This window comes from Cryptomeria japonica, chromosome 11 (genome assembly GCF_030272615.1).
Source record: "Cryptomeria japonica chromosome 11, Sugi_1.0, whole genome shotgun sequence".
Lineage (NCBI taxonomy): Eukaryota > Viridiplantae > Streptophyta > Pinopsida > Cupressales > Cupressaceae > Cryptomeria > Cryptomeria japonica.
The window spans coordinates 296991039-297014396 of record NC_081415.1 but is presented as its reverse complement, the minus strand read 5'-3'; the positions used below and the strand labels follow the sequence as shown (position 1 = coordinate 297014396).

General features: G+C 39.0%; 1 protein-coding gene and 1 long non-coding RNA gene across 3 annotated transcripts in view; one reads left to right on the top strand and one right to left on the bottom strand.

The window, feature by feature from the left end:
• Positions 1-19436, bottom strand: part of LOC131072258 (uncharacterized) — a 168473-nt gene extending 149037 nt beyond the window's left edge. Inside the window, exon 1 of the long non-coding RNA XR_009112677.2 lies at positions 19329-19436. This is a non-coding gene — a long non-coding RNA (uncharacterized LOC131072258). The remainder of the gene's footprint in view (positions 1-19328) is intronic.
• LOC131072247 (uncharacterized) overlaps positions 1-19721 on the top strand; it is a 231890-nt gene extending 212169 nt beyond the window's left edge. For both annotated transcript variants that reach the window (XM_058008365.2, XM_058008375.2), the window contains 6 exons: positions 18030-18103; positions 18205-18298; positions 18552-18688; positions 18881-18961; positions 19082-19187; positions 19337-19721. In XM_058008365.2, the coding sequence (XP_057864348.2) occupies positions 18030-18103; positions 18205-18298; positions 18552-18688; positions 18881-18961; positions 19082-19187; positions 19337-19408 (564 nt within the window). In that variant the 3' untranslated portion in view covers positions 19409-19721. The remainder of the gene's footprint in view (positions 1-18029; positions 18104-18204; positions 18299-18551; positions 18689-18880; positions 18962-19081; positions 19188-19336) is intronic.
• Positions 19722-23358: the final 3637 nt, after the last annotated feature.

Genomic DNA, 23358 nt, shown 5'->3' with positions numbered 1-23358 from the left:
CCAATCTGATGCGAAGATTTGTAATCTTCTATGTGCATAGTAACTTGTGACCACTAGCTACCATGACTCGGAATCCTGAATGTTCTTCAGTTTGCCACCCTCTCCTAGCCACTACTTGTGAATCTATGAAATTATGTGTGGCCCTAGCATCCAACAAAGCAACCACCTTTTGTCCCTGTATGGTGCCACGCACCTTAAAAGTAATTGCCTTTTGAGCACATGTCAATCTAGCTAGGGACTTCTCATTCCCTGAACCCTCCTCAATGGCATTGCTCTCACCATCAGACTCTGACTGCTGGTCCTCATCCTCTGACTGTGACTCCTCAACAGAGAAGTACTCCATCTGGTTGGCCTTAGCCTTTAGAGGACACTTGTGAGATAAATCCCACGGTTCCCTACACTGAAAACATAGTTTTTTCCGCCTCAACTCGTTCAGTGTCTCATCGTCTAACCTCTTTGATTTTTTTTTCTAAGGCTGAGAATCTTTATGTAGAGGTTTCTTATCCTTATCCTTCTTGAAGTGTGGATCCTTAAGAGTGAACTTACTCCTAGAAGCGGAAGGTGCAAGATCTCTCGCCTTCCGAATGGCATCCTGCAATGTGAGGGGATCATGTCCCTTCACCCAACCACGAAGAGGCTCTGACAATCCATCCACAAACAGTACAATCAACCTCCTCTCCGAAATGTCTGTAACCAACACTGATAGACTCTGGAAATCTGAGATGTAACTGTCGATAGGACCCCACTGTCTCAACTGGGCTAACTCCTTGAAATGGAGTTCTGGATCCTTCGTATCAAACCTGTCAATCAACCTCTCAATGAACTCTGCGTATGTGTCTATCTAGTTATGGCCCAATGTGACCATACGATGGTGCCACCACTCGTGTGCACTCCCATCCAAGTGCAATGCAGCATACTTAATCGCATCCTCCTCAAGCATGGAATTAAGCTGGAAATAAGTATCTAATTTCTGGACCCATGTCCGTGCTAAAGCCTTCCCTGTACCATCATAGTATGGAATAGACAACTTTCCCAACTTCTTCCTCATCTCATAATTCTATTGTCGGTTTCCTCTCATGGGCATTTTCTTGAGTCTAACATCCATATATTTCCTGAATGTCATCTCAACCTGTAACTCAGGGCTAGAGTTCCTCCAATCATCCATAATCATATCTTGAATCTCTTACTCTGTAGGACCGGCATTATTTTGGTCATTCTATCTTGGAGGAAATTGTGGCATGAGTGGTCTTGTAGTAGAAGAACCTGCTCTAGCATATGTCCCGGTTCCCCTGTTAACCAATGCGTCTCCATTACCTCCATTACCCTATCCACCTCCCTGGTTAGCATTATTACCCTGATTGGTATTATTACCTTCGTTGCCATTATTACCTTGGTTGCCATTATTACCTTGGTTGGCATTATTGCCTTGATCTACTCTCATCAAATGTTGTGTAATGGCTATAGTCATCTGCTGCAATGTAGCCTGGAGCTCCCTCTGACCCCTAGCAAGATCACTGAGCATCTCCCTAGTGCTAGGTTCCCCCCTTTCCCCATCTCTGTCACCCATGGCTGGTGCTGAAAAAGGGTCACCCTCCTCTTCAATCTCTAGTGAATTCTGTAAGTTTGGATTTGACCTATTTCTCCTCAAGTAACACTGATGTGCTAGACGCATGAAACCCTCACAGGATGGCAGGAAAAACAAGCTTCGATACCACTGTAATGGACACCCTAGAATGCCCCAAAACTAAACCAACTGCTGATAGGAATTTAGTCAAACAGTTTACATCCAACTCCTTATTTCTCCGTTTAATGTTTAAACCCCCTTATGGCTTCGGAAATGAAATGTTTGTTTGTTTTTAAGTCTTTGCATAGATTTGAAATCACATAACATAAACTAGAAGGAAATTACAATAATATGCAACATGAAGATTGAACTACTGTTGATATGATATTATTTCCAGAATTAATAAAATCAAATACATAGCAGATTTTTCAACTCACTAAATACTCCAGCATTTTTGACATAATGTTCCAACAATGACTTCCCATCTTGTTGCTACAGTAACATGAATAGTGCCGTGCTACAATAACATGAAGTGTCGCGCTATAGTGGCGTGAATAATGTCGCGCTACAGTAACGTGAATAGTGTTAGGCTACAGTGCCGCTACAGTATTAATTAGTCTTCAATCAGTCCAATATCTTCATAAAATCATCCCTTCAGAATAGCATAAGCATTGGACAAGAAGTGAAGAAGGTATGAGCAAAAACACCAAATCTGCCTGTACCTGGAGATGCACCCAATCTGCCTGCTAATGAAGCTGATAGCAATGGATTCCAAAGGCCAAACCCCAAAGGAATGACGTCTAGAATGTCACAAGAGAGGATAGACATCCCCTAATGCCAAGAACGGATTTGCAACTCACACATCAATTTCTTCTCATATTCAACATGCCGAGTGAAGCCACAAAAGCTTCCTTTTATTCTTTCTCCAAGGGTCGACCCAACTCACTTGAGCAATGTGGGATAAAAGATGTGCAATATAAAACATATTAAAATATTCACTTATGTCTCCCTTGGGTGCCCCTTTGATTTGCACACATCCCCATAAAATAAATATTAAAGTAACACTTTAATATTTTACAATTAAATTAAATATTTCTTTAATAGCACTTCAGGCATTAAAATATATTAGCAATCGGACTCCGAATAGCACGAGTGATAGCTCATCGGAAAGCTCTCGCCGAGGAGTATCGAATCCAATCACCAAAGCTAGCCTCCGTTGTGTCCTGCTGACTTACTAAAAATAGTAAGTATGCCTGAAACTAAGTAAATCAACTCCGTTTTAGCCCAAACTGGAAATGACTAGGCCAAAACACTCCAGGATCCCCTTAAACCCTTCGTTAGCCCGCAAGACCATGTAGGGACCATGTAGAGCTAGGCTAATGCACATACACTTCATCAACTGCTAAAGTGGGGACATTACACTCTCTTTCCTAGAAGATCTCCACAAAAATCGCTTGAAAACTTCAACAAATTTGCTTCCAACTGAAAATCGGGTTTTTTGGAGACAAGAACAAGTTCGAATTTGCACATACATGTGAAAATCGGGTTTTAGAGAAGATATGACAAGTTCGAATTTGCACTTTTTCACTTACAAAGCCAAATTCGGGTTTTTGGGAATGAATTGCAAGTTTAAAATTGTCAAAAATGCACTTTATGTGGAAAATCAGGTTTTTTAGACCAAAGTGCAAGTTTAAAATTGTCACTTTTTCACTTGCAAGGCAAAATCGAGATTTTTGGAGAGAGATGCAAGTTTTACTCACTTGTAAAGGGGAAATAAAACCCCTACAACAAGTTATAACTTACTTGCACATATGTAATAGGGGTTTAAAATCCCTATTACATGTAAAAACCATTAAAGTAGGGGTTTTTGGCAAGAACCACAAGTTTACTTGTAACTCAACCAAAAAAATCCCTCTTTTAACTAAAAAAGCCAAAATACAACAAAAATAATAAAAACAACAAAGGGGAAATTTAAAACAAATTACAAGTATTCATCTTTTAATAAAAGTGCACATGTAATAAGCTAAAAATTCCCCTACAAAGGCCAAAACAATGGACATCATTAAAACTTGCAGTTTGAAGAAAATTCTCCACCTGCAGTCGGGATTTTAAAACCTGAAATTGAAGGAAAGACATAGCAAACGAACCCAAAATTTGACGAAATTCGAAACGTAGTTCGAGGATGGACTGAGGATTAAGCTAGTCCAAGGATTAGTCAAAATTATGCCTCAGGAAGTGTGCCATAGAGTAAAAATTTTCATTTTTGCACAAAAATTTATGTAATGGTCCTTCATTTTTTGAAACAAAAAATGAGGACAACAGCAGACACCTGCAGTGACCACCACTCCTTGTATTCCAGTGCGCTCACCTGTCACAAAACAGGAAATAGGGACGGAAGGCATGGGGCAGGCAAAGGGCAGTGGGGAAGCAGTGGAGGACACAGACACATGGTTGGACCGGTATGCCGCCCCACCCATAGTTCTGGTAGGGCCACCACCTGCTACACCTCACCATCCTACACAGGCTGAGGTAGTTGATTTGGGGAAGCATCCTACGCAGGTAGAGGTAGTCGAGTTGGTGGAGCATCCTGCAGAGCTGGTTTTGCCCACTAGTGGCAAGGAGGAGATACCTTCATGGATGGGCCTTCAAGACGGAGGTGTAGGGAGGACCCAGCCTACTGTCGTAGCAATTTTTTGCTGAGATGGAGGGGGCAGTTCAGCGGTTGGTAGCCTCCATAGTCGAGGAATCCACTGTTCAGCCAGCCTTGGAGAGCCTACGTGAGTTTGCTACTACGAGGGTGGGAGAGGCATTCCAGAGGTGCTTTGAGGCACGGGGATGGCCGACCATAGACCTACCTGAGATGAGAGCAGAGTGGCAGTGTCAGGAGGTGGTCGGAGAGAGTCGAGTGCAGACTTTGGTGAGACAGATTGAGCAGGTTGTGTGGGAAGGCTATTACCGACTCCGGGAGGCTCAGATCCAGGCAGATAGAGTTGCGGAGCTGGCCGCTCGCATCCCGTCGTTGCAGATGGAGTTGGCCCAGCAACAGGCCCAAGTCGGCCGTGCGGAGGAGGTTCTGGACACAGTGAAGAGAGAATTGAGCTCTGTGAGAGTAGCACTGGCGGCTGAGTCAGAGATGAGGACCACAGTAGAGACCCACGTTACCACCCTTGCGGCAGAGTTGGAGGCAAAGCAAAAGGAGCTCATGGAGGCTATATTCAGGGTGAAGCGGTCACGAGAGCACCAGTTGGTGGCCGAGCGGGACCTTGCTTATCGAACTGATCAGGTGATGCGGTTGCGGGCGCAGTTGGCTTCGACATCAGCGGCCCCTCCTTCTTCAAGGACGCCCTCTTGCCCTCCCCAGTGATTTGTTGTTTTGGGTTTCAGTTTTGCTTGTACATCATTCCCATTTTCGTTGTCTGTCGTCCGGAGACGACATTTCTTTTTTGGGGGGATGATGTTGTCGGGTAATTAAGCATTAAGGTAAATTGTGTTAGCATCGGCAGTTAACCCGTCGGTTGTCGACAGTTGGCACCGGGTAACTGACCGACTCCTTTATATTGTATCTGTTTCCAGTCTTTGGACATGCTATTGCAGTCGAACATATTGCTATCATTGTATGTACTGGCTTATTATGAATCAATAGAACACTTGTGAGTCCCATATATTCTGTGTACTTTTGTCATTTATGCAATGTCTTAACCTGACACCCTACGGGGAAAACAAGGACAAGTCAAATTGTACTCATTTTGGCTGTAGGAGAAAAAGTCTCCTCATAGTCAATGCCCTCTTTTTGTGTGACTCCCTGAGCAACTAACCATGCCTTGTACTTATCAAGGGTTTCATCAGCCTTATACTTCACTTCATACACCCATTTGCAGCTAATGGGATTCTTCACAGGTGGAAGATTAGAGAGAACCCAAGTGTTGATCTTTAGAAGACTACGGTGTTCAACTTCCATAGCTTGTTCCCACTGAGGTAAACCTTTAGCCTTTGCATATGTCTAAGGCTCCTAAATGCTATGAATGTTGGTCATGAGAGCAAAATTAACTGTATGTTGTTGTTTGGTCTTGTTTCAAGACGATCTACCCTCAATGAGCTCATCGTCATGAAGATCACCAAAGGTCTTGGCCCACCACTTAGGTCAGAGAGTAGAAGTACCAACATCAACATCACTAGGAATGTCAATAACAAAGTCATCAAGATGTTGCTCAAGGTTCTCCCCAGGAAAGTCGAGTGGTGCAACTACCTATCTAGGAAACCTTGCTAGAGAAGTGACAAGTGCAGAGCCTGAAAAGTTGTATCCCTCCCATCAGGTAGAATTAATGGAAAACAAACACCCAAATCGCTAGCATTCAGAGGCTGATCCTTTGGGATCAAAACAGGAGAAGAGAGCTGAAAAGACCCTTGTGCTTCATCAAAAACAACATCTCAACTGAATATGAGACAATCAATGTCTACATCAATTAGCCAATAAGCTTTGTGGTTATCACTATACCCGGTGAACATGAATTTTTTACTCTTAAAATCCATCTTTGTGCACTTGGCATCTAGGATCCAAACATATGCAAAAGAGCCAAATACTTTCAGATGACTAATTTTGGGCTTGCGGCCTAACCAGGCCTCTTCCGGAGTCTTCTTCTTAACGGCTTTTGTGGGAGATTGATTCAAAAGATAGACAGCAATGTAGATTGATTCTGCCCAAAACTTCTTTGGAACATTTCTATGTTCCATCATAGACCGATCCATCTCAGTTATTGTGCAGTTTCTCTGTTCAACAACACCATTCTTCTGAGGGGTTTAGGGTGTAGTAAGCTGACGCTTAATGCCATGTTTCGCACAGAAGTCGGAGAAAGCAGAAGAACAAAATTCCCCCCCCATTATCTGACCTAAGAGTCATTATTTTTTGACTAGACTCTTTTTCTACTGAGACTTCAAACTACTGAAACATGCTAAACACCACTGATTTTTGTTTAAGAAAATGCACCCACATTTTGCGACTAAAATCATCAACAAATAACAAAAAATACTTGGACCCAGTAACTAAAGGAGTGTTCATCGGACCACAAATGTCAACATGTACCAATTGCAATACCTTAGAAGCTCGCCAAGAATCAATATCTGTGAATGGAGTCTGATGCTGCTTTCCAACTTGACAAGCTCCGCAAACTCCTTGATTCTGAGTCTGAATCTCAAGTACACCAACAACCAGATCGTCCCAAACTAGTTGAGAGAGATAGTGAATGTTTAGATGGCCATACCGCTAATGCTAGAGATTGCTGATTGATCACTGCCAGGGCGTGCTCCTGAGAATCACCAGCGTCGACAAGTCTATAAAGACCATGATCCTCAATACCCACAGCAACTGTGATGCAAGTCTCCCTATCAACAATGTTGCATTTGTGCGAACTGAATACCACATCAAGCTGAGGAGAGTGTCTCATAATCTAACTAACAGAGAAAAGGTTGAATTCCATGCCGAGAACATAGTATACATTGAGGAAAATTAAATTCCTCCCGCCAGATTGAATCTGCACGTTGCCCTTTCCGACAACGGTATACTCTTCCCCTCCTCCAAAGATCACAGAATCAGTGAAAGGCTAATATCCTATGAACCAGTCACTTCAATGAGTGAAGTGTTGAGAAGCACTTGAATCGATATACTAGGCATAAGACTTCACATGATCTGCCATTAAAGGCGTAAAAGGCAGATTCCTTCCGCTCAGTGTGCTCGGCAACATTTGCTTTTGGTTGAGACCCTCCCTGCTTCTTTTGTTCAGAAGCGAAGCATGATCAACAATCTTTCTTCATGTGACCATATTTGTGGCAATAGTTGAATTGAATGTTCTTCTTCGAGCCTTTTGATGGCAAAGCAAAGTTATTATGCTAAGAAGACTGGGATTCGCCTTTATCCTTGTGAAAGAATTTGGCTACGAAAGCTTATTCTATGGAGGACGAACTGTCACTACTGTCTAACTGTTGTTTCCACAAATCTTGCTGCAGAAGTTTGTTGTACAACTCTAGAAACTTCAAGTCAACATTAGTCAAGGTAATGTTGAGCGTCTCAATAAAGGGCTCATAAGACTTTGGTAGACTTTTCAAGGTAATGACTACCATGTCTTCTTCCTCCATCTTCGGACCAATCGCCTCTAGCTGATCATGGATGTCAATCTTTGTCAAATGCTCATGTAAGGACATTCTCTCATCCATAATGATGGAGAACAGTTGGCTCTTCAAAAAGAACGCACAGCTCGTGTCTAATGTTTCATGGAGATCCTTCAGATGAGACCAGATCTCTGCAGTTGTCTTGCCTGACGACACTTGAGGCAGTTGATCATCAGTAACAAAGAGTTTTATCAGCATCACGGCTTCCCAGTTGGGCTCATCAAATTTATCTCGATCCTATCCAAGTGTTGTAGGACAAGATTCCATACCCAAAACAATGCATCAAGGCAAAGATATTAAAAGATGGTCATCATTCGTCACTTCCAGGTGTTGGAATTTTTGTCCTTGAACCTCTAACTGCCTTTCAACATTATGTTGATCAAAGACGCCATCTTTCAAGCTTTTCGAGACACAGGAAATGAGGTAAATGGAAGAGGGGTAAAAATTGAAAGCACGAACTCGAGGTCTGGATCCTAGTGCACAAAAAATAGAGGTAGAATGGTGGCAAAATCTCGAGGCACACAAAATTTTGCTTGCACAAATTTGTGAGGACAAAAATTTTTCGAAAGAACCCAGAAAAAAATTTCTAAAATTTTTGTGCCCTGGCTGCAAAAAAAGAACAGAGGGTCAAACTGAACTCTAGGCGACAAAGAAAATCGATGAAGAATAGATGGCGAAACCCTAGCCGTCTTAAAAAAACGGCACACAGAAAGGCCTCAAAACACAAATCCAAGCAGAAAAATAAGCTCAACGCGAAATAAATCGCGATTTTTGCAAAGAATGGATCACGATTTTTGCCAGAAATGAGTGCTAAAAAAACATAGAGCCCGAAGAATCCTGATGCGAGTCAGAAAAATCGCATCACAGATGAAGGTCGCAGGTCTCACGCAAGAAGAAATAATTTATGCGCAGCCTTCACAAGAATTTTCGAAAAATTTCGCATCACAAAATACACAAATCCACCCCACAATTTTTATCCAAGGTACCAAAATACACTAATCTGGCCTTGTACTTATCCAAGGTACCATCTGCATGATACTTGACCTTATAGACCCATTTGCAGCTAATGGGTTTCTTCCCTGGAGGAAGATTAGAGAGAACCCACGTGTTGTTCTTCAGAAGGCTTTGGTATTCTACATCCATTGCATGTTCCCACTCTAGAATCCCTTTTGCTTTGATATAAGTATGAGGCTCATAAATGCTATGAATGTTGGCCATGAGAGCAAAGTTATCTGTATTTGGCTTCTTGCCCTTATTTCTGGAAGATCTACCCTCAATGAGCTCATCAGGACGAAGATCACTGATGGTCTTAGCCCACCACTTAGGCCGGAGAGTAGATGTACCAACATCAGATGGAGGAAGAAATAACTGGAACTGGAGGTGGAAGAGGATCTGGAATAGGTGGAAGATTAGCATCATCCGGAGGAAATTCAGGTAGTGCATCATCAAATACAGAATCTGCATCATCCCTCCCATCAAGTGAACCAAATGGAAGACGGACACCTAAATCAAAAGCCTTCAAAGGCTGATCTTCAGAATTTTGCTCAGACGAGGAAAGCTGAAATGGTCCTCGATCTTCATCAAAGACAACATCGCGACTAAAGATGAGATGATCAATGTCTACATCAATCAGCCGGTAGGCCTTATGGTTGTCACTGTATCCTGTAAGCATGAGCTTCTGACTCTTGGAATCCAACTTAGAGCGCTTGGCATCTGGAATCCAAACATATGCAAGAGAGCCAAAAACTTTCAAATGGCTGATCCTGGGTTCTCGACCAGTCCAGGCTTCCTCAGGAGTCTTCCCTTTAACAGCATGAGTGGGAGATCTATTAAGGAGATAGACTGCAGTAAACACTGCTTCTGCCCAATACTTCTTAGGAACATTTTTATGTTCCAACATAGACCTAGCCATTTCTGTTACGGTGCGGTTACGATGTTCAACAACGTCGTTCTGTTGAGGGGTGTATGGTGTGGTTAACTGACGTTTTATGCCATGTGTATCACAGAAAGTGGAGAAAGAAGGAACAAAACTCCCCCCCATTATCAAACCTATGAGTAATAATAGAACAACCAAACTCTTTTTCTACCAAGGCCTTAAATTTCTAAAATACAGGAAAAACATCTGATTTATGTCTAAGAAAGTACACCCACATCTTACAACTATAATCATCAATAAAAAGTAAGAAATACCTGCACCCAATAACAGAAGTAGTATTCATTGGACCACATACATCAACGTGGACCAACTGCAGTACCTTAGATGCTCACCATGAGTCACCATCCTTGAACGGTGTCCTGTGCTACTTCCCAGCCTGACAAGTGTCACAAACTCACCGATTTTGAGTTTGAATTTCAGGTAAGCCATGTACTAAATCTTCCCGAACAAGCTGAGCAAGATAATGAATGTTTAGGTGACCATATCGCTGAAGCCATAGACGGGAGATAGAGGAGGATTTTGCTGCGAAGGCATGCTCAAGAGAATCACTTGTATCCACAAGTCTATAAAGACCATGATCCTCAATACCAACAGCAACTGTAGTGCGTGTCACACGATCAACAATAGAACACTTATGTGCACTGAAGATGACATCAAGCTAAGGAGAATGCTACATAATCTGACTCACAGAAAGAAGGTTCAATTCCATGCCAGGAACGTAGTACACATTGAGGAATATGAGATTCCTCCCACCAGACTATATCTGAACATTGCCCTTGTTGACAATGATGTACTCCTCACCTCCTCCAAACATAACTGAATCAGTATAGGGAGTGAATTTTGTAAACCAATCACGCCTGTGAGTGAAATGTCGTGAAGCACCAGAATCAATATACCAAGCAGAAGATTTCACATGGTCTGCAGGTCTTTTAGCCATGAAGGCGTAAAAGGCAGACTCTTTTTGCTCTGTGTGCTCAGCGACATTGGCTTTAGGTTGAGACCCTCTCTTCTTTTGCTGTTCGAAAGCTATCCGATTGCGACAATCCTTAATCAGATGACCATATTTGTGACAATAATTGCATTGAACCTTTTTCTTTTTCGAGCCTTCCTGTGACTGACTAAAGCCCTTCGACTGAGAGAACTAAGATGACTAAAATTTTCCTTTATCCTTGTGAAAGGATTTGGCTGCAAATGCTTGCTCAGAGGAGGATGAAGTGGCACCCCTACCAAACTGTTGTTTCCAGCGATCTTGGTGCAGAAGTTTGGTGCATAACTCTGGAAATTTCAGATCAACATTCGTAGACGTAATGTTGAGAGTCTCTATGAAGTGCTCATAGGATTTTGGTAGACTTTTGAGGGTTATGACTACCATATCCTCTTCCTCCATTTTCCGACCAATAGCTTCGAGCTGATCTCGAATGTCCTTTATCTTTGTGAGATGCTCCTATAAGGACATGCGTTCATCCATCATGATGGAGAACAACTGGTTCTTTAGAAAGAACGCTTAGCTTTTGTTGGATGTTTCATGCAACTCCTTCAGATGCTTCCAAATTTCTGAGGCTGATTAACCAGAAGGAATGAGGTAGCTGGTCATCTGTGACAGAGAGCTTGAGAAGCATGACAACTTCCCTATTGCGGTCATCAAATTTGTCTTGATCGGCTCCAGCTGCAGAAGGACGAGATTCTTTTCCCAAGACAAGATCATCTAGGCGGCGATATTCGAAGATTGTCAGCATGCACTGCTTCCAAGTGTTATAATTGTTGTCGTTGAATCGCTGACTGCCTTCCAATCAAGTTGGTCAATGACGCCATCTTGCACGTTTCCCAATGCACAGAAAACAAAAACCAAAGAAGAGGCGATAGCACGGAATACAAAGCACAAATCCCAATGTAGAAAACAGAGGCAAATACAAGTACAAACTTCAAAAAAATTATTAAGTACAGCTGGCACGGATTTCAAGAAAAAAATTTGGCTAACCCAAAAAAATCCAAAGACAACCCAGAAATTCTTGCGAAAAACCTAGAGAGAATCTGAAATCAGAATTGAAATCCGCTGGCACAAAATTTGAGGCACGAAAAACGATGCACCCACAAAATTCTGAAAACAACCCTGTTGAGCTCTCGAAAAAACCACCAAGAATCTGCAATCAGAAAAAAATTTCGACTTGATCTGAAGGGTAAAAACCCTAATCTAAAATGCAGATTTTTGTCCAAAAATGGCAGAAAAAAATTTGCAGGCAGAAAAAATCGGTCACGCGCAGAGGATTAATGGCGTCACACAACGAAGGTCTGGTTAAAAAGAAATCCGCCACAAAAAACACGAAGAATGGTACAAAAAAACTGCCTGGAAGAAAACCCTTTTGAAAAAAAAATTGAATTTTGAATTCTGAAAAAATCACAGGCCCTAGATTTGTTTTTTCATTGATGAAAAATTTCATTTGAAAATTTTTAGAAAAAACAAAAAATTTCTTTCTGCTCTGATACCATATTATGGGGAAATAATTGGTAAAAAATTATTGTTGTATTTACGAATGATCATCAAGATCATTATAAAGAATTACAAAGAAATACAAAATAGAAAGTTTCTAATAAGAAACTAAAATTAGAATATATTACATTATTGAGCATTAATAACTTGGGAAAATATAATATTAATAGAGATGAGTCTGGGAGAGTCTAAGACAAAGACTTGAGTTCTCTGAGGACTTGTGCGAGTTTGATGTCGGGACTCTCAAGTCCTAATGAAGGACTCTCACCGTTTGCTGAGAATGCCCAATCAAAGTTAAACATGTTTGTTTTTCACTTTTCCTCAGCACCTACTAGTTCAAGGCCTGAAAAATTGAGTTATGCTAGGAGAGGAAAGAGGAAGATTTTTGTTTTTCACATTTGGACATATCATTATATGTAATTTTGTAAACATTTATAAAATTATGCTAATGTTATACATTTTAAAGTTTGAAACTATGAGTATGAATGATGAAATTTCAAATATTAAGTGTTTGGAGATCATATCACGTGTAATGTTTCAATTATGGCTCTTATGTTCTCTAAATGCATTAATTTATTTTTGCTTTTTTGTAAAACTACGGTTTTCTTTTTTGCCAACTCCTTTCCCGAGTTTTACCAAGTCCGAGTCCAATTTTTGGCCTGCCGAGTCCGAGTTTTCCAACTATGGTGTTTTGCATACATTGGGTTTGCAGCAAAAGCTGCTTAAAAAGGGACCTCCAAAGAAATCTTCTAAGTTGGGACGCAAGAAAGACGAGGAGAAGGTGAAACTAGTTGGTGAGACATTGTTGGAATCTGGGTCAATGAAGACCATTGGCTCTCACTTCTCTCAATCTCATAAATGAGTGTTCTTTCTTGGAATGTGAAGGATATAAATAGCAGCCCTAGACAAAAAGCTATTCATGAGATGATTAGTTTTCATTTGCGTAATGTTCTTATTCACGAAACTAAATTGTCAGTGAATTGTATGTTGTATAAAGCTCCTAGAATCTGGACCCAAGGTAGTTCTAGAGATGTGGCTTGTTTCTAGGACCCAAAGAAGGTGGTCCTACTTTGGTGGATTACGAGTCGCTCTTCTATTTCTTTGGTTGCTACTAGCTTGGATTCTGGTGAAATCTATCTTTTCACTAATGTTTATGCTGCTAATGATCTTCTTGGCAAATCTCAATTATGGTCTCATGTTAGATATGTAAGGTCTCTTGTTCTTTTTCGTCCTTGGATCTCGAAAGGCAATTTCAATACGGTCTCGAGCCTGGAAGAAAAAAAGGGGTGGCATTGCCAAGCTTGATCCTTCTGCTAGTCTTTAAGGGATAATACGGAGCTTTTGAATTTTATTGATGTGAAGCCGTATAATGGCATCTTCACTTGGAACAACAGAAGTGGAGAAAATGCTATTTTGGAAAGGCTTGACAAATTCCTTGTCTCCTATTTTTGGATTACAGATAGGTGGACTACTAGCTCTGAGATCCTAGACTGGAGGGGTTCTGATCACTAGCCAATTAAATTCTTGTCTATTTCGTTCAAATATTCCAAGAACCCCACTTTGAACTTATGTGGCTTTGTGATCTTTCTCTCCAGGACTCCGTGCATGATTGGTGGTTTGAAGGGAGGCATGCTCATGGCACGGCCATGCACTTCTTTGTGAAAAGATTACAGTTTGTGAAATATAGGCTTAAAATGTGGAATAGATTGTGCTTTGGCAATCTTCATTCCAATAAATTGACAACCCAAGCCTGTCTAGATTCTATCACTCGCCATATCCGAGATCATGGTTTAACAGTGGATTTGAGTAGAGAGGAGTCTGCAATTGCTAAGGAACTGGAGGAGTGGAAGTTACGAGAGGAGATTTTCTAGAAGCAAAAGTGCCATATTGATTGGTTGCAGGAAGGGGATAGAAATACCTCTTTTTTCCACAATTCTGTTAAACCTAGAAGAAGTGGAAATCTTTTTACCTCTCTAGAATTTTCGGGGGGGGGGACTCAACTTTCATCCATGGGAGAGATTTCCGAAGAGGCTTCTCAATTTTTCTCATCCCTTGCAAGAGAAGAGGATAACTTGATTCTAAATTGCATCCCCACTTTGGTTTCTAATGAGATGAATGTGGCTCTTATTTGTCCCATCTTGGTGCAGAAATTGGAGGAGGTGGTTTTTCATGTGAAAAAAGGAAAGGCCCCAAGCCCAATTGGTTTTCCTATTGAATTCTTCCAAGAGTTTTGGTAGATTCTTAGATTGGGTCTTTTGAAAGTAGTGCAAGAGTTGCAAAGAAATAAGCAAATGTTGAGAGCTTTGAATTCTACTTTCCTAGCTCTTATTCCAAACAGGAAGGGTGCTACTTCCTTGAACCATTCCAAACCCACTACTCTTTGCAATGTGATATAAGATAATTACTAAATTGATTGCTGAGAGGCTTAAACCTTGGCTCAAGACTTTGATTTCTGAGGAACAGAGCGGATTTGTTACAAGTAGATATATCCTTGACATGATTGTGATTGCAATTGAAGCCATTCATTCTATGGCAAAATCCAAGGACAAGGCTATGTTCATAAAACTGGATGTGGCAAAAGCCTATGATAGGGTCAAGTGGTCCTTTTTATAGAAAGTTCTTTTAGCTTTTGGCTTTGGCAGGGATTGAGTTGATTGGATCATGAGTTGTGTCACGTCTACCTCTTTTTTTGTTCTTATCAATGGTGAGCCCTCTAAGCTATTTGGAGCTTCTCATAGCCTTTGGCAAGGGGATCCTCTCTCTCCTTATTTGTTTATTATTATTGTTGAGGGTCTGGGAAGATTTATCAAGTCCTATGTCAGGCAAGGATTGATTCAGGGACGGAGTTGGAGCAACAGTTTGCCTCCTCATTCCCACCTTCAATTTGTTGATGATATAGCGTTGATGGGCATGGCCAAAATCATTGAAACAATAAACTTTAAACAAGCTTTGGATACTTACTTGGCTATATCTGGGCAAAGGATTAATGAGAACAAGTCTATTTTCTTCTTCAACATTCCTCGCATTATTTAGTGCAGAATTGCTTGGATTCTTAGATTTCAGATTGGCTCCCTTCCTCTAGTCTACCTTGGGATTCTCCTTACTGTTGTATCCCAATCCAAGGAGTTTGGGCAAAGATGTTATTGATAAGTTTTGCAGGAGGGTGAGCCATTGGACTTGTAGATGGCTTTCAACTGTTGGGCGAGTGGCTCTTTTGAAGTCAGTGGTCCAAGTCCTTCCAATCTACAGGTGTTTTGTTTAGGTAGCCCCTTCGAGCTTTGTTAAGGAGTTTGATGCCCTTGCTTGTCATTTTTTATGGTTAGACAATCTACTGTTGCCAAAGTGAAGTCTTGTTAAGTGGGATTCAATCTGTAGGTCGAAGCAAGGAGGTCTTGGGCTCAGGACTATGGGGACAATTTGTCAAGCTTTAGCTGCCAAGCTATATTGGAAATGGTGTACTAGCCAAGACTAGGAGTGGGCTAAAATTATTATTGTAAAGTACCTTTGAGGGGTGGACAACACCGATGTACCTCACTACAATCCTGTGGGGAAGGCTTTATGATTTGGAATACTTTTAACAGAGGGGCTAGGCTTATCAGAGAGGGGCTTTTTGGATTTGTAATAAGGAGTCGGATGCTATTTTTTGGTATGATTCTTGGGAGGGCGACCTCCCTATCACATCAATGTTTCCCCATTTACAACACCTCTGCAACAATTTGCGGGAAGCTGGTTGGAATAAAGTGGAAGATTTCAATACTACTCAAAATTTGGGTCCAATATAGGTGGTCCGCTAGAAGGATCTGAGAGAATGGTCGCCAAGGGGAATTGAGGAAGCTTGTCAGGAGCTAACCAAGATTTTATCTAGTGGGATGTGAAACTCCCTTTAAGAGAGATATTTTGGCTTGGGGTCCTAACCTGAAAAGCAAATTCTCTGTGGCTTCGGATTATTTGGAGTTCTATAGGTAGTTGTTTGGGAGGGTTCGTGTTTCCTTGGTGGAAGCAGGCATGGAACAATTGCTTGACCAAAATGTAATTTCTTCCTATGGTTGGTAGCCCAAAATAAATGTCTTACCTGGTAGAATCTTTGGAAGAGAGATTTCCAAGGCTCCTCTATGTGTGTTCTTTGCAATAATTGTAAAAAATATTCTTCACATCTTGCTTTGGGTGTCCTTTCTCCAAAGAGCTTTGGCACCTTTGGTGGGGCGCTTGGAATCATGCTAGTGTTCATGCTACCTCATTGGTTCATTTCTGGGAAATTTTTGGTAGGCTTCCAACTAAGACTTTTGTCCTTCAGGTGACTTGGGCTTTTGGCCCAACTTTCATTATTTGGCATCTCTGGCTAGAAAAGAATCGAAGGATTTTTTAGGATATGAAAATGGTGGTGGTTCAGGTATGGCAAAAGATCATCAACAGGCTCCAAGAAATTATCTCAACAAAGTTTGATCTTTCAGTTTCAGTGGATCCTAGTGATTTGGCTATTATAAGGAATTTGAATATTATGGACAAGAGCCTTGGTTCTTTTCTAGGTAAAAGAACTTAACCAGTCAAAAAGATGATCCATCGTGAAGAAAGGTAGCTTCCTCCTCTTTAGGGAGTTCTGAAGGTGTATACTGATGACCCCTCTAGGGGGGGATCCTAGACATGCAGGGATTGGTAATATTGGCAAGAATAGTGTTGGAGATGTTATGTTATTTTCCATCTATATAAAAGGCAGCTCGCTAACAACCTCATGGAGGCCCTTGCTATCCTATATGCAGTGGAAAGAGGTTGTTCCCTGAGATGGAAAAGGATTATCTTTGAATTGGATTCACAGATTGTGGCGGATATGTTGAATGAACAACGGTTGGATTAGGCTAATCAGCAACTGGCCCTGGTGGTTAGACAGATTTTGAGTTTGAGCTGCTCTCTAGAACCTGTTTCCTTTCGACATATGCCTAGAGAGTGGAACGGAATAGCAGATTGCTTAGGTAAATGGGCTTCGGAGTATTTGGAGGGGTGGAATGTTGGTGATTGGGGAGCTCTGTCTCTAGAGTGTTCTCAAACTTTGGAGAAGTTAGTTGTGGAGGATGGGAATGTGTAGTTGGTTTCTTCTTTAGAGTTTCTCTTAGGGTTTCTTTCAGCTGTTTTCTAGTTGTTCCTTTCTGGGCCTGTGGCCTTTTGCTTCAATGTAAATTTTCTTTGTGATGAATAAATTTGTAGGTTTTTTTTTTTGTTAAAAACTAGGGTGGTTTTGTTTATTATATGGATACTATAAGGTATTCTTAACTTAATGTTTATTTTTAGACTATAAATATGTTTATTTTTATATGCTTTTTAATAAATAAATCTAAAACAAGTCCAAGCCCCCAAATAATATTGGTATACCTAAATGAGTAACCAAAAAATTTCAATTAATCAAAAAATTCATTAGAAAATTAAAAAAACATTGATAAATTCATAAAACAGAGAAGAAACTCCAATTTATTTGCATAAATCTCACCACAATATTTTTTCTCTATTTATATAAATTATTCGATGTTAAGTTTTTCCCATTTAATTCAAAAGCTCGTGATTAAATCACTAGTTATTCCAAACTTTTTGCTGCCTAGGTAAGCATGTCCAAGTTGAAAAATAGAAATGATCAATCACTGACTGATCCAAGTCCCGGTAATTCCAGATTTATGACGAGTTGTTCCCAATGTTCGCTACAATGAATTGTGTTCCACATAATTTTCTAAACTTTTTATTACTCACATACCTGAAATTGGTAGCTCTTTAGTATTTTTTAGCTGGTCATGGTTATGTTGTAAATATCTTTCTAGTAACAGGAAGGCGATGCTTGCTGAATGATCTGTATTTCCAAGATAAAATAACAATGCTTGGATTATCTGTATTTCCAGGATAAAATAACACTGCTTCTGTGTGATTATCGAGAATTACCAGGATTTCACAAATTCAACAGAATCATATCATGGTAAGCTTCATAGAGATAACTCTTGAGCTGAACATTGCTTGCCACTTTTTTCTTCTTAAATTATGCACACGCTGAGTTTGCCAAGTTCATTTTGTCTTAAGTGAGATGCTAGAAAACGTTGGGCACGAGTTTATGGAGGATTTTTTTGGCAGATGTGAGTATCTGTTAGCAGAAGGTGGTCTTCTTGTTTTGCAGGTTGGCTCTCACAATCCTTTTTTCTTTGTATCTATTATTTTTAATTTGATTTTTATCTTGAGGAAGACAATATTATTTTGCTGCAAGTACTTCATTTCTACCTTAAACAAAATATATCAGACAAAGGAATCACTCACAATGACAAAATGTTAAACACCGTGTCCTCCTTTTTGTTGCCTTAGTTTCTACCGTTCAAGCATGTGATTGATTTTGAATTCATCCCATACTAATCTTTGGTAAAATCAATCAACAGTTTATCTCAATACCTGATACAAGATATGATGAATACAGAAGAAGTTCTGACTTCATTAAAGAATATATATTCCCTGGAGGATGCCTGCCTTCGTTGAGCAGAGTTACCTCAGCCATGGTAGCTGCATCTAGACTATGGTATTATATTTCGCTACAAATCTTTGTTTTCAATCGGTTAAATTGTTTCTAAGAAAATACAAAAAGGCTCTACGTGAAACATCCATTTCATTTTCAATCCATCCTACTTTAGTCAAAAATGAAGGAAAGATGCTCTGTGGGCAGAGCCCTTTTAGATTCAACACTGATTTGCAGTTGATTTGGTGGAATCAGCGTGGAGCATGTGGAAAATATTGGCATACACTACTATCAGACTCTGCTATCGTGGAGGAAAAACTTTAAGGAACATCGCAGGCAGGCTACCTTTACCTCCCAATTAAATAATACAGCGAGAACAATAAGATATAAATATGTTATCATGTGGGTTTTTAACTATGTGAAAATAATTTTCAAATGCATTTCTTGTTTGTACAGCGAGATTTTAAAGCTGGGCTTCAACGATCACTTTATAAGGACATGGGACTACTATTTTGTATACTGTGCTGCAGGATTTAAAACTCTTACCTTGGGAGACTATCAGGTATGTCCCTCTTTTGTAAGGAAAATGGTGATTTTACTCATTTACTTGAAAACAAATGAAATGAAATTTTGCAATAATGTGAAAAGAAATTATTGCTATCAAATCGATTTTTCGGGCTATATCTGAAGTATATTTGCAAACCTGAGCAGGTGGTATTCTCGCGGCCTGGCAATGTTAAAACATTTCAAGATCCATATTCGCCCATCCCATCAGCTAATTGAATTGACAATTTTTAAAGGCATTTGAAGCTCCAACTCAATGAATGCAACTGGTTATGCCAAACCAGGAAAACTTTGATTTGATTGCTTATTATTTTCTTCATTCTTTCTGCGGCCTTGCGGCCTTGAGATACTGACAAAAATCTCTCATTGTTTCCGCAGCAATGGATTTTGGTTAAATGTTTATTAACAAGTACTCTTTACCAAAAGATACTGACAAAAATCTCTCATTGTTTCCGCAGCAATGGATTTTGGTTAAATGTTTATTAACAAAGTACTCTTTTCCAAATTAATGGCGAATGCGGGTTTCTCGTCATGCTCCTACTAAAGTAACGATGAGCACATGAGCTTTGTGGGGAAGGTTGAATCATAGAATAACTAGCAAGTACTATGAATGTGTATACATATATATAGGGGAAAATAAACTTTCTTTAAGTTTTATCTAAATCTAATAAGATAGATATATAAGTATAAATTAATATAGATTAATAATTGAGTTAGGAAATGGGAAGTAATAAATAAAATGTTGATATATGAATCTATTATAGATTTTGAAATCTATTTTTCTTGGAATTAGAAATTGATCTTTTATTAAGTGTATCATCTTGGAATTAGAATAACTAGCAAGTACTATGAATGTGTATACATATATATAGGGGAAAATAAACTTTCTTTAAGTTTTATCTAAATCTAATAAGATAGATATATAAGTATAAATTAATATAGATTAATAATTGAGTTAGGAAATGGGAAGTAATAAATAAAATGTTGATATATGAATCTATTATAGATTTTGAAATCTATTTTTCTTGGAATTAGAAATTGATCTTTTATTAAGTGTATCATCTTGGAATTAGAATATTTCTTACATTTTTGTGGAGTATTTGAGGTTATTGAATCTATGACATTTATGTGGGTTCGGATCTTATGTGTTTATGGTTCCAATTTTGCCTTCTTAATCATCAATCTAAGACAATATTATTGTAGCCATGTATATTTATTTTTTATTTTTATATCTTTAGCTTATAAATTTGCATATTGCCTTGTGCATATCTTCATCATTGTTGTCTTGGTCGTGTTTCATAGTAAATATTCATGGTGACTTTTCTTATAACACTCGAATATTGAGGTAAAAAAATTGTTGTGTCATACCTTGTAATAGTGTGTCATTATTTACTTGTTGAGCAAGTCATGATTTGTCTAAGTGTTTTATTTCATTTGTTCAACTAGTTGATATAACAAGAGACGCATTTGCGTCAGGTTCCTGCTATAATATTTTTGTATTAATGCTTTTGTATTAAAATTAGAACCATGGTAAATTTTAGTAATAATATTCATATTTAGCTTTGGTTATTAGGCAGATTCTTAGCCTAAGTAGGTGTTTGGACTTTGTTACCTTTTCTCACATTCCTCCAAGTGAAATAGAGTTGTAGATTGTCTAGCCAAATGGGTGTCTAATTGATTGCAAAGTTGGAATGTTGCGAATAGAGGTCATTTGCCTTCGGATTTATCTCGTATGTTCAAGCAATTAGCTCTTCCCTATTGGGTTGTTGGCCATTTTTCTTTTGTATTTTTCTTTTGTGACTAATAAATTTTTACCTCTTTTGTGAAATGACAATAATAATGATAATTTGGAATTGTTTTACTATATTTTGCATGATAAGATGATGTATAACAAATTAATATGATTAGATTCTCAAAATACACTAAACAAAAATATAAAAGAAATATATTTAACAAAAAATGCATTGCATCTAGTTCTTCTCATTGCTTATGATGTGTTAAAAACTACATATTTGTTGTAGAGGTTTTGCAAAAAGTGTGTCAAATTAAAAGTAAAGCTCTATGCACAATATTTTGTAATCATTAAATTAAAATCAATTAATATATAATTATATAATTATAATAGCTATATAACTATTATATCTAATTAATAAACATAATAATAATTATGAAAAGTAGCATCATGCATAATTAATATGTATTATAATAATAATAATAATGTGTAAAGGGGAAATTTTGATTTGGCAATTTGCAACATAGAAGGAGAAATCACCAAATCAATTTGTGCTTTGGAGGATGAATTCCTTGACATTCAAAAGAGAGGAGGAATTAATTATATTCAATCACAAATCAGATAAGGACTAAATACTCAATGGATTGATTGATTTTGATGTGTTTTACCCTCTTTTGTAAGTTGAAATGTTGATTTAGGGTAAAGTGTTGAAATCGAAGACAAAACTGAGAAAATAATGAGCTACAGGTTCGGGTTTTTGTTGTGCACCTGGATCTGAGTAATATAAGCTGATTTGGATTTGCCCTGCGAAAATGCCTTGAAAAAGCAAGGATCGTGACGTGGCAACACGGTCCTTCGAATTTTCTACACACCAAAAAGGGTTGTTTCGTCTCTATGTCTGGAGCTTATTCTAAGAAGTACAATTGTGCACATGTTTCCTGCATACAGAAAGAAGGGGAAAAAGGTCGAGAATAGGAGTTTGCCTAAGTCAAACCCCAGTTTGGAATCAACCTTGAATGAAATATTGCAAATGCTTGAAATAAATGATGAAAAGGTATACCTCAGATCTACAATGAATGATGATGATGCTTTGCTTCTTGAATGTAATCACATATGTTGTATGAAATGACATGAACATGACAAAACCCTAACACATACACATGCTTGCAAATGAATGGTGTAATGTTGCTCCACAATGGATAGATGAAGAATATGTAGCCTTGAAGACCTATAGAAATGCTTGATGATGAATGCTTTGAAACTTTAATGCTTGATTGCTTGACTATAGTTCTCCCTCTTATTCTTGCCTTATCACCTTATGCCCAAATGAGAGGGGAAGACCTCCTTATATAATTGCATGTCGTCAAACATATTAATTTTTTGACATATGTCGACATGGAGAAATAATTCCCACTCAAATTTTAGATAGGGCCTAGGGTTCAAATTGGACCCCAATTAGGGAGGACCAAGGTGTCGTGCGCCCTAGTCCTACCCCGAATTGGGCCAAGGTCAAGGGGTCCCAGCAAGGTAAAATATGAAAATATGATGTTTATTGCATGAGAATGGCATAAATAGGTCTAGATCAAGTGTGAGGATGAGAGCACTAAGGTGAGGGCCCAAAATGCGGTCAAAATTGCAAAGAGTGCAATTTTACGATGCTATATTTAGCCCACTTTAGCGAGAGTATGAGGTTACGCAAATACTCACGGTAAAGTAGATAAAGAAGATGAGGAATGTGGAGCAAATTCACAAGGAGTATAAGATATCGCTAATCTCGAGAATCCAAGCCCCCAATCTTAGGATCTTAACTCACTCAAACATATGCAAGGGCACACAAAACAAGACAAAAAAAAAGGCAAATAAAGACAAAAGGACAAACAAAGGCAAAAGACACACAAAAAAAGCTAAGAACCAAAAATAAGACCTAATGTCAACTAGCCGAAGAGACCTCGATATCAAAATGTCTCAACAACTAATATCATTCTTGAAAAATGCCATCTCACAAACATAAGCAATCACATAAAAGAGAAAAGCGAGCATCATCCATGAGAGGACGAAGAGATAGCTTGAGTACACACTAAATGTGTTTATCCAGGTGATCCACGAGAAGAATGATGAGAAAGGGCATGGACTATGATGAGCTCAAATAAAGGCTCAATTTTGTCTATGTTTTCTATACTTGTACTAGGTTTTGACAAGGGTCTAGATACTGTCTAAATACTAAAACTTTGTTAAACAATGATCGTGTTATGTTTTCATGAACTTGATAAAATGGCATGAAGTTACCCTTATATATTTTTTTTTGTTAAAATTATGATTAATGATGAAGTGGTCATGCTATGTGATTTATCCATATTAATCTTGCATGTAGTTAGATAAATGTTATTCTGATATGGAATATATGTATCTTTGTTTTGTACACGCTAATGACATGATG